We start from the raw sequence: 12633 nt of genomic DNA, 5'->3' as shown, positions 1-12633 counted from the left end.
GATGTTGTAAAAGGTTGAGCATTATGAGTTCATCTATTTAGGAGTTTAGCTCTTCATCGTACAGCTCATTCAAGTAAAGTGTGAAACTGTTCATCTGTAGCATTTTCCTTTTCAATCAGGTAATTGGAATTGCAATTTTTGCCTATACACAATATGAACGAATTGACTGGGTAAAGGATTGGCCTGGACAGACAGTTCTCTGTGTATCTCAAACCTTTTGGACAACAGAAGTACAAACAGCTATTTCAAAGGGGCAAGAGGTAAGCTTTTATTACCCCCATGTTTTCCAGCATTTTTTCAATAGTTATTATTGCCAGAATACACTTATTCTAAAAAATAAAACAAAGACAATCCACTCAAAAAGTCAGGAGTACTTGAGCCTCAATCTTGTTATTATATACATTTTTGTGCTTTTAAAAACAGAATGATAATAGGACTGAGAAAATTCCTAAACTCAGGAAGATTAGGAGGAAAGAATATAATATAATTCTCTTTTATGCCTTGAGTAAAACTACCCTATGAAGGCCAGGTATCAGTTGACTTATTTTGACTATTTTTATTTTTAGTGTAGTGATTTTGAATAAATAGTTGTTAACATTTTGAAGATACTTAAGTTTAAATATTCTAATATATTAGATATATGAATTTAATAATATTATTAATTGGATTGCCATTATTAATTAAAAACAGAAAGTACATTCAATGCAACATTCCTATCCTTGAGATAGGATTTCAAGCAGGTCAACTTTCACTTGACCAAGGAACCAATTGGAATCTAGCAATTGTAGATCTTTTGTTTAAAGCCATGAGTTTTAAATATATTTTTGACATGGAATTCAATATTATCGTCTTTAACTCTAAGGTATTGTTGAACAGTGGTGAGTGTTGGGGTTTGAGAGAGACTCGTATGCTCTGTAAGCAGGCAGATCCCAAAGAGGAAGGAGCTGAGTGACACATGCTTAGTTTACTGCAGCTTACCAGCAGGTCACTGCTTACTCCTCTATGGGAAGGGATAAGGGCATAGGGCAGGAAGTCGAGGATTTTCAGGAAAGAGTCTTTCTTCATGGACACCAGAGCACTGGGGAATGAGGGTTTCCCTAACAGCCGTAAGCCCTTGGAGTTACTTCTGGGCTCTTGGCTGTCTGGACCCATGTGCAGTTTTCTTTTTTCCTCAGTGGGTCCAGAGAATTCATCTTGTCATTTCATTTTTAAGCTACCACTCACCAACCTCCCCACACAGAGGGATTCCTCCATTGCCAGTGTGGGCTACTGGGGGACATGTAGCCTCCTGAATCTCCCTTCTTGCCTGCTGGCCCCCCAAACCACCATACCAACTTTATCACTCACCAATGTGAGGAAATAGTCTGGAGGGAACAAAGAAGCAAATGTGAGCAAATCAGACAAATTTGTAGATATCTTCCCAATTTCTTCAGTTTAAATGTGGTGTTTATCAAACCTCTACCTTTCTGTCAAAACCACATTTTTCTCTGGTCCTACTCCAAGCAGGCTGGGAAAGGCGGGAGTTGAGGTAGATCATCAAAGTGTAAATTACAGTCCTTTCATGCTTCCACTTATCTCTCAAGCATAATTTGAATCTCAAGGGACATACAATTTAGGTCACTCCCATTTCAATGTATCCTCTGCTCAAAACTATCTGCCTATAGTTCTTGCCATATTGCATACAGATACAAATAGTTTTTTTGGTTTACAACAGTATCCACTGACACTGAGATGGAGTTATTTATTTACTATTCCTTTATTAGTCTATTCAATTTCTTTTCAAATCACGTAATATGGTGCAGGTATAGAGGCATTCATAGAGAAAGCCAAAATGGGAATCCATCCTATAATAGCAACATGTTATACTGTCACACTCCCAGAGGAGCTGTTCATCTCAGGATCTGTGTTTCCATTGATTTATTCAGTGAATGTTGATTGTGGAACTACACCATATGAAGCATTACAGGGGCTAAAAAATGAATGAAAGAATCACCGCTGTCACAGAGCTTGGAATATTGCAAATATTGATGTGATTTTGAGTCAGTATATCATTGTATATATGTGGAAGGATCTAAGTATGATAAAAATATTTGATTACAGATAAGGTTTATTTTGGCTGAATATAATAGTTGTTACCTTCAGATTCATTAGCTCACTGTACAGAATGGTTTACAAGGAATAAAACGTAACAAAAAAAACTATTAATATCATGATTTTTTTCAGCCTAGCTAATCTGAATTCTCATTATTTGTATAATATAGTTCCTAAAGAACTCAGTTTATCACAAGTTTGAAGCTAAATTTTAGTTCCAAATCTGTTTTTCTAGTATAGGAAAATACATCCTGCTAGTGTAAATAGTAAGAAATTCTAATGGACATATAATTTATACTGTCAGGTCCAAACATTAAATTTTTACTTTATATCTTGTTTTGACCTACAGAATGTGAGAACTGGTAAGACTCTCAGAGATCTTGACTTTTACTGAAGAGGAAACTAAGATGCACCAACTGGCGTAGCTTGTGTTCCTAGAATCAAAACTGTTTTTACCGATTTATATATTCAATATACTTAAATTCACTAATTGGCTCCAAGAATTTAAACACCATAATAACCGTAAGGTTATTTAAACATGAGTGGGACAGAAGTTTATTTTTCACTACTTAAGAAGCAAATTAATGGTAATTAATCATGTAAATAATATAAAGGAAATAGTGTTCAAGCACCAAACCTTTGGAAAAAATGACTTCCTTAAAAATAAAATTAAAAAAAAGCTAAAATATTTTAAGGAATAAGAAAAGTGTCCCTTAGAGAAACAATTCTCAATCCTCAACTCTATCCTTTAAACTTTTTCTCATTCTTGGTCCTCACTTTTAGTTTCATTGCTGTCCTTACCTGGCCCTAAAGGAGTAAAATAAACCCATTGGTGCACAATGTTTATTAAATATTATCAGAGTGAAGAAGGCGACCACATCAGCCTGCTGGAGCATATTGACACTTCCCTTAAGCACAGCAGTTTTCATTGATTCTAATTTGATTTTCATAAACCTTGTTCTCTTTTTTACCTTACTAATTAGATTTACCCACCAGAAAAGAAATCCTGAAGCAAGCCTGGTCCTTAGAACTGGCATTAGCTCACCATCAACTAAAATGTTAGATGTTTTGTTTATTAGAATCATTACATTTCAAGTGACACAGATCCTACTCAGAAAGCTTACACAAGAGCACTAGAAGGACTCTTGGGATCCAAGGAGGAGAGTCAGAATCAGGCTCTTAGGGCTTCCTCGCTGCTGCAGTTTCTCTTTCATTGTCTGTCTTTCATCTCTACTGGTCTCTGGCAGGCTTTATTCTGCAGTGGGGATGGAGGCTTGCAGTAGTTCAGATTGGCATACTCAGAGGCTCTACCAAGCCTAGTGAAAGGCACTTTTTTCTCTATCTGTATAGCAGTCCCTGGGAAGAACTATGATTGGCTCTGGTTGGGTCACACATCCCCTCCTTCATGTTGCCATGGAGATGGGGCAATATGATTGACAGCTCACCAGAACCACAGAGCTTAGAGGAGTAGAAATAGGAGAGGAAAGGATGTTGGATAGACACAAACCATGTATGTCCACTGTATCTGGCCAGATTGGGTTTGTCCACCTAATACCTTTGTAATAAGAAAAACTGATTATTTTTATATCCTATGGAAAACTGATAAAAATGAAGAGACTACGCTGTATACATGCTAGTTCAAGATGGTTTTGTTCAAAAGGATTCTGATCACATTGAGTAACCGTATCTTATTTTCTTTCAGGCTCTTGAGCAATACTTGGAAAAATGTAACAGACAAATTGATGATATTGTTACCTTGGTCCGTGGCAAATTGTCCAAGCAGAATCGTGTTACTCTGGGAGCCCTCGTGGTGCTGGATGTCCATGCTAGAGATGTCCTCACATCACTTGTTAACAAAAAAGTTAATGATGACACTGATTTCGAATGGTTAAGTCAGCTTAGGTACTATTGGCAAGTAAGTGATATCACTGAATGTTATTACACAGCATTTTCAGCTCAGAGCTTTTTAATTTGTGCTGGCTTGCTCACATGGGATAGAATCAGTAATATAGGATTTTTTGCTGACGGCTGACTATACTCAAACAAGCATTCTCCAGATTGAAGATTAAGGCAGCCAAAAACTATATCTATATCATCCGTACAAAAATTATATCTATATCCAAATCCATATCAAAATGCATAGTTATATAGAAATACATATATATATAGACACACACAAATTATGAGTAATTATAAAAAAACTACTCATTTGAAATGAATCATTATGCTTGCTGAATCTGCAAAATGTTGGAACTAGTCAGTTTAAAACTGTGTTTTTAGATTCCTGATACATCTAAAGAATGTATGAATCAGACTGTTTTAGTCTGATTTAGTGATTAAAGTTCCCTTTTGTTGATCAACTGAAGGAACTAGAAACATGATCCGGAAGGAAGGTTTTATCAGGGCATCCAGGTGGATGGTGATGGCAGCTACCATTGAGAGGGCAGGAGGAGCAGGAACAGTTAGTACAGTGGACAAGGCCGGGTCTGTTGAGAGTGGGAAGAGAGAGCTGATGACTGGATATGGACTTGAAAGTTCTCGTCATGTTTGCTTTTGTGAAAGGCTTGGGAGATACAGGGTGGGAGGAGAGGAGAAACAAGAACCAGAAACCTGCAAAACCGTGTGAGAGTCGGTGTGTATAGTGGTTAGGAGCTCAGTCTGTGGAATCATTGTTTTACATGCCAGATCCTCCCTTTACCAGATGTACGACTCAGACAAGTTACTTACTCTCTTTAAGCATCAGTTTCCTTATCTGTAAAATGATGATAATTATAATATCCACTCTATAGTGAGAACAAATTGAATAGATGATTGAAAATATAGGAGAATAATGAACTATCAGAAAGAGAAATTAAGAAAATAATCTCATTTACAATTGCATCAAAAAGAATAAAATACCTAGGAATAAATTTAACCAAGGAGGTGAAAGACTTGTACTGAAAACTAGAAGATATTGATGAAATAAATTGAAGAAGACACAAATAAATGGAAAGATATTCCATGGTCATTGATTGGAAGAATTAATATTGTTAAAATGACCACACTGCCCAAAGCAATCTACAGATTCAATGCAATCTCTATCAAAATTCCAATGGCATTTTTCACAGAAATAGAACAATCCATCCTAAAATTTGTATGGAACCACAAAAGACCCCAAATAGCCAAAGCCGTCTTCATATAGAAGAGCAAAGCTGGAGGCATCACACTCCCTGATTTCAAGCCATGCTACAAAGCTATAGTAATGAAAACAGCATGGTATTGGCATGAAAACAGACACATAGAACACAGAATACAGAGCCCAGAAATAAACTCACACATATATGGCCAATTAATTTACGACAGAGGATCCAAAAATATACATTGGGGAAAGGACAGTCTTCAATAAATGGTGTTGGGAAAACTGGATAACCACATGCAAAAGAATGAAAGTGGACCACTATGTTCTACCATACACAAATATTCACTCAAAATGGATTAAAGACTTGAATGTAAGACCTGAAACCATAAAACTCTTGGAAGAAAACATAGGTGCTAAGCTCCTTGACATCAATCTTGGCAATGATTTTTTGGATTTGGCACCAAAACAAAGATAGCAAAAGCAAAAATAAACAAGTGGGACTGCATCAAACTAAAAAGCTTCTACACAGCAAAGGAAACCATCAGCAAAATGAAAAGGCAACCTACTGAGTAGGAGAAAACATTTGCAAAGCATATATCTGATAAGGGTTAATATCCAAAATATATAAAGAACTCATACAGCTCCATAGCAAAAAAAAAAAAAAAAAAAAAAAAAACGAAAAATCTGATTTAAAAATGGGCAGAGGATTTGAATAGACTTTTCCCAAACAAGTCATACAGATGGCAAACAGGTACATGAAAAGATGTTTAGCATCACTAATCATCAGGGAAACGCAAATCAGAATTACAATGAGATATCACCTAACACGTGTTAGAATGGCTATTATCAAAAAGACAAGAGATAATTGCTGGTGAGGATGTGGGGAAAAGGGAACCCTTGTGCACTATCCGCGAGAATGTAAATTGGTGCAGCCACTACAGAAAACAGTATGGATGGTCCTCAAAAAATGAAAAATAGAACTACCATATGATCCAACAATTCTACCTCTGGGTATTTATCCAAAGAAAACAAAAACATTAACTTGAAAAGATATATGTACTCACATGTTCATTGCAGAATTATTCACAATAGCCAAGATATGGAAACAACCTAAATGTCCATCAATGGATGGATAAAGAAAATGTGGTATATACACACAATGGAATATTATTCAGCCATAAAAAATGAAATCTTGCCATATTTGCAACAACATGGGTGGGTCTTGAGGACATTATGCTAAGTGAAATAAGTCACACAGAGAAAGACAAATACTATATGATCTCACTTGTATGTGGGATCTAAAAAAAAAAAAAAAACAAGCTCATAGATACAGAGAACAGATTGGTGATTGCCAGAGGCTGGGGGAGGTGGGGAGGATGGGAGTGAGGAGAAATGAGTGAAGAGAGTCAAAAGGTACAAACTTCCAGTTATAAAATAAGTCATGGAGATGTAATGTAAAGCATGGCGACTATAGTTAATAATACTGTATTGCATATTTGAAAGTTGCTGAGACAGTAGATCTTAAAAGTTCTTATCACAAGAAATAAAAATCTGTAACTATCTATGGTGATGGATGTTAACTAGACTTATTGTGGTGATCATTTTGCAATATACACAAATATTGAATTATTATATTGTACACCTTAAACTGATATAGTGTATGTCAATTATACCTTAATTAAAAAAAAAAGTGTTAGCTAGTAAAAAAAAAAAAAAAGAAAGAAAGAAAAGAAAATATAGGGGAGATAAGAAACAAATATATTTTCCAAAGATAGTATATGGGAAAAATGGAAGCCAGTGACTTCAATTACTTATCCAAGGAAATTAGATATTGAATTCTTCTACTGAATTAAATGATGTCTGAAAAGTGAATTTTAAAGGTCATGTTTACAACATGGCTATTATGTATTAAAGAGCTTGAGATTTCATATTATCTAAAATTTTATTATTTAAGCTAACTTCATTTTATCTGATTTATCCTAGGAAAATCATTTAGAAACAAAGATGATCAATGCTGGTTTACGATATGGTTATGAGTACCTGGGTAATTCCCCTAGGCTGGTTATTACTCCCCTCACTGACCGATGTTACAGGTACACTCATTAATTTAAGGATCTATTGGAAACCACTGTAACTCACCCCTAGACCACTAATTTCTTTAAAAGTACCAAATTGTCCTCCACCTGGTAAATGTATCCTATGTTATCTTTTCCTGCACATTTAATTCTCCTCTCAGTTTGATCTTCAGTTTATTTCTCTGCTGGCTTCTTCCTTTCCGCTCTGGAGCTCTAAGTATTATCATGCATTGCTGTTTTTGACATTGTTCGTTTCTCCTTTCTTCTTGGAACTTTCTGACTCTTCCTTTTGGATCACTTGAGGCATCCTGTTCCTTTCCCTGATACAGAATTTTCTAGAATTCTGTTTTCATGTGGTGTTTGGTCTCACGCTTCACGGCTCCCTGAATGTTTGCATCCACTCTCAGGCTTTAACAGCCGCCATCCTGAAGATGCCCAGATCTGTACCCGCAGCCAAGGACTCTCCTGTAAGCCTTCACCACACATGTGCCCGCTGGATGGCTCCATTAGATTTCTCATAGGTATTTACAGTTACATTTTTTTATCGTCTTTCTGAATAATAAAAGGGCTTTAATTACTTTAACTCCAAGTTACCATCTCTCATATTCCAAATTATTGTCAAATACTAAATTAAACTTTTTTTTTCGTTTTCTTCCAAAAAATTAGTCATTTTACCTAGTTTATTGACTAAACCAGTCTCAGGATGCAAGCAAAAGCAATTTTATTCTTTCTTATCACTGTCCTTTTAAACTTACTCTATAATATTTTTCCCCATTCCTGGATGAAATCTAGGATAGATTCTCTAGTCTGTCTGGTTTCTCTAAGATATTAATGAACAGTGTTATTTTATTCAGATGTTAAAAGTCCACTTAAGGGGCCAGCCCGGTGGCATAGTGGTTAAGTTCACACGCTCCGATTCGGCGCCCAGGGTTCACCGGCGTGGACCTACACACCACTCATCAAGCCATGCTGTGGTGGCATCCCACATACGAAATAGAGGAAGACTGGCAACAGATGGTAGCTCAGGGCCCATCTCCCTCACCAGAAAAAAAGTCCGCTTAAGTCTAATATCAAAGTTAATATCTTTCATCCAATTTGCAACTTCCCTTCTCCCCCAGCTGGAGCCTGACTCAAGCTCAGGGCCTGCATTTGGGAAGGTAAACGTGCTCAATCTGTGGTCATTTTTATCCCTGTCTTCCGCATCCATCCCTCAATAGCTTATTTTTTTGGCTCCTCCAGTGTTGGGGGTTGGTGGAGGAGGGGAGACGGAAAGGGAGTGGTAGGTTATATGTGGCAAGTGTCTTTTGTGACAGCTATCTCTCGGCTGTTTAGTGCCCTCAGTGAGGGCACAAGCCCAGAAGGGCCAGATCTCCCAGGGGATGTTTATGTGGGTTCTTTGGAGCCCCGGTCACTGGATTCTCCCCCCTGTGGAAAATGCCTTCTCTGGCTGGCGGTTGGTGACTCTTCCTTCAGCCTCTGTCTGAGGTCCACCACATACCGAGCCCTCTTGGGGTCTTCTCTGATTCTAGGTAGGCCTCGTTCGCAGGGTCCCTGCACAGTCATTCCGCATGACTCAGATCTGGCTCCCTCCCGGTGGGATCTGGATCTGGTCAGATGAGACACCCGCGTTTGTTTTGCCAGCAGTAGGAGTACACCTCTCTCACTGTCCCTGTTTTCCCCCGCTCTGCCGTCGGGAGAAGCTGCAGGCATTCTCTTGACTTTAAATATTTTAAGTTGTGAATCAGCTCCCAGTTCCTGTGTTCCACATACTCCAGAGGCCAATGTGCCAAGCTTTCCGAGTAGTTCCCTAAAGCCCCCTCAGTTAGCTTGGGAGAGGGACAAATGCTGCTCTCTCTTCCTCCATACAGAGGGAGGGGAAATCCACAGCACGCCAACAGCTCTTCCCAGCAGAATCCTCACTCCTGGCCTCTCATTTACAGTCTTCCTAGCCAATTCTACATGCCCTGCTGCTAGGTGACCAATCTCACTATCTATGAGATGAGATGATCTGGCATACATTGCTCTCAGCTTGGAGTTTAGTCAAAATTCGAAGACAGAAAGAACTCTATTTAGATACTGTTACATATTCTTACGACTAGTATTTATATAGGTTTACCAAAAATTTTATCATTGTCTTTACTCACTATTGCTTCTTCCTTTGCCTTATTTTTGGTTTATTTTTTCTCCTTACTAGGCAACATCTTCGAGTAATTGTTTCAGCGAGGCTCTGCAAGTAGTGAGATCTGTCAGTCTTTGTGTAAACATGCCTCTCTTCTTTTTGGTCTTCACTCAATTATTAAATGATAGGTTAGCTAGGTATAGAACTGTAGATGAACCGTAATTTTCCCTCAGCTCGCCAAAGATATTATTCTGCTGGCATTCATTGCTACTGTTATTCTAATTATTATTCCTTTGTAGGTAATTTTCTCTATTGTAGTTTCTAAGACTTTCTCTTTATTGTTGATGTTCACTGTAATGTTACTAAATGTGGATGAGTTTTTATTTTATCCTACTTGGGACTTTTTCAGTTCATGTCTTTCTTCAGTTCTGGAAAATTCTCAGCATTGCCTTTTAAACTTTGCCTTTTCCCCATTCTCTTCCTTCTTTCTTCTATGTCTTTTAACTTTTATTCTATTTGGTCTCTGTATCTCCCCAGGTGATTTCCTCATATTTATCTTCTAGTGCATACTTCTGTTTCTTTATGTTTATTCTGCTATTTAATGTGTTCATTCAGTTTTTAAAAGTTCAATGATTATATTTTTCTTTGCTAGATTTCAAGTTGTCTCTTTTTTTGACTTTTTTTCCTCACAATTTTCTGATGTCTATTGCTTTTCATTTAAAATCTCATTGAACAAACCACCAGGATACCAAAGAAGGCAGAGTGCCATGTATGTAGTAACCCCCCAGACCTTTGCCCATCTGCCTTTGCCACTGCAAGTCTGACTCCTAAGTCTGATGTCTCTCCCTCCAGTTTTAACTGTGAGCTCATTTTAGTAGGGTTGTTTCTCCATACAGTCTTACATGTTCTCAGCTGTGGAGGTGTCCCTGTGGAACCGTTTCACATTTATCTCTGAGAAGGGCTCTAGGCTTTTCTCGGGTCCAGAACAAAATTTTAATGTTAATTTCTCAGTCTGGGTTCATGTGCCCATGGGTAGTGGAATTTGGACCCCACCCCTATGAATGATGTAGGCTTCTCATTGGGCCCTGCATGAAGGGTAAGCTTCCTGTCTCTTCCGTAGTTGACTCTTCTTTATCTCTCTTGAGTCGGTTGCTGGAGTAATTTTAGTTCCCATTTAGAGACAAGGCAGCCTTTAAAGGCTTCTAGGTTTATAGAGGTGAATCCATCCAGCTCCTCACCTTGCTCAGTTCTAAGAAGTTATTTTCTGTTTCTGTGTGGCCATAAATAAACTTGTGTTTATATGCAGATCCCAAAACAATATGCACCTCTACACTGGAGCACTTAGTTACTTTTCCACCTTTGCATTCCCTCTTCATTGGTAATTTCCTTTTCAGTCTTTCAAAAATGGCCATGTATTTCAAAAACTGTTTTCCTTTATGTAGCATTTACATATGCTTGCAGGAGGGAGATTTGGTCGTTCAGGATTAGCTGAATTCTCCGTAGTGACCATAAGTCAGCATTGAATTTCAAACATGAATTTGTTCTGATTTTGTCATATATACAGCTTTTCAGAAGTAAAATATAATAAAAGACAAAGTAATGCACAGTCAAAGATTTTCAGAGGTTAGTGAGAAGGAAGAAATTATTGAAGAGGAAGTGGAAAATTTGGCTTTCGGGTTAAACTTTTCCTTCTTTAAGAATGTATATGAAAAAAAATCACATTACTCTACAAAAATTGTTTTTTTCTTGTGTTTCAGAACCTTATTTGGAGCCCTTCACCTGCACCTTGGAGGAGCACCTGAGGGGCCAGCTGGCACTGGAAAGACTGAAACTACCAAAGATTTAGCAAAAGCTGTAGCCAAACAATGTGTTGTTTTCAACTGCTCTGATGGATTGGATTATCTGGCTTTAGGAAAATTCTTTAAGGTTTGAATTGACTCCTCATTTCTTTACAATATGATAACTGGTCAGAGAAGAAGATTATTTATAATGAAACTAATGCAAGTAAAAGACTTACTGTAGTTTAAGTTAAAATTAAAGTACTATCTCAATAATTCTCAAGGGCAGTAGGGTTATATAAAAAGCTTATTTGAGAAGGAGCTCTACCTCCCTCTCCAGTCCCTGCTATAATGGGTCAATATCACTGACAGGAATGAGTGATGTCCCTCCAATGCACTGGGGCAGCTGAAAGTTCGAGAACCACTACATGGTATAAAGATTGTGGGAATATAAAGCCTTCTTTAACCTGTACATCTTGTTATTAGCAAGTTATGATTCAATAATTCACTTTGTAGACACATTCTAGTTAATCTTTTTTGGTGAACTTGAAATCCTGGTTTTGTCTTTTTCTTATTCTGAGTCAAATTCTCCCTCTTATGAGTCTGTAAGATTGCAAGAGGGGGAATTAAAGATGTAAAGTCTTTATAAACCCATGGACATCTGGTCATTTTAGCACTTTGTTGCTACAGCCTGTTATTCCTTAAAATGTTAGGTGCTACAATTGAACACAAAATTATCCATTTGGGATTATGGGTTCTATTTATTTATTTGTTTGTTTTATTTCTATTTTTCTATAATTTTTCAAAGTACATTTTAAAGATTCTGTAACCTGACTTTTCCAAAACTTCTCCAGAAAAAGTTAACATTTTGAAAAGTAACCAAACTAACACAAAAGAATATACCAATCCTACCCCATACAGTAAACTGTTCCTGGCTGAACGAAGGCCTGGTCATTTTATAACAGATGTGGAATATAAAAAGTCTCTACATTTGTGATGCTGAAACAAGTAGAATAAGAGTAAAAAAAAAAGTCAAAATTACAATAAATAAAATATCAAGAAAACATCTGAATGACCAATTACTATTTTAATCATGTTCTGTAATGATTATTGTTCTAATAATTATTTAAGAAAGAAATAGCAAATCTAAAAGATCCACATGTAGTTTGAACAGCCATTATATTCCTAAACGTTTAAAGAAAAATCTGGTATGTACTACTCAATTTTTGAATCTCTATAATGATATTCTTAATTCTTTGATATAGATGCATACACTAAGAATATTAAATTTGCTTATTGATAAGTATTTATTGATTATACAGACATTTTGTGTTAGGACTATGCTGAATAATGGGGGTACAAAATAAAAAGACATGGGGCTTTCTGTTAAGAACCTCACAGTCTGTGAACTGAATATGTGGCTTCGTAAACATTCTGTTCTCTGTGTTTTCT

At 37.0% G+C, this 12633-nt stretch overlaps 1 protein-coding gene across 1 annotated transcript in view; it reads left to right on the top strand.

Moving 5' to 3' along the window:
* DNAH7 (dynein axonemal heavy chain 7) overlaps positions 1 to 12633 on the top strand; it is a 223261-nt gene that overhangs the window by 75802 nt on the left and 134826 nt on the right. The window contains exons 21-24 of the mRNA XM_014784701.2: positions 120 to 260; positions 3794 to 4006; positions 7193 to 7302; positions 11161 to 11329. Coding sequence (XP_014640187.2) covers positions 120 to 260; positions 3794 to 4006; positions 7193 to 7302; positions 11161 to 11329 — 633 coding nt within the window. The remainder of the gene's footprint in view (positions 1 to 119; positions 261 to 3793; positions 4007 to 7192; positions 7303 to 11160; positions 11330 to 12633) is intronic.

Source organism: Ceratotherium simum, chromosome 9, assembly GCF_057802395.1.
Source record: "Ceratotherium simum simum isolate JZ-2026a chromosome 9, ASM5780239v1, whole genome shotgun sequence".
NCBI lineage: Eukaryota > Metazoa > Chordata > Mammalia > Perissodactyla > Rhinocerotidae > Ceratotherium > Ceratotherium simum.
This window is presented reverse-complemented; position numbering and strand designations above follow the sequence as displayed.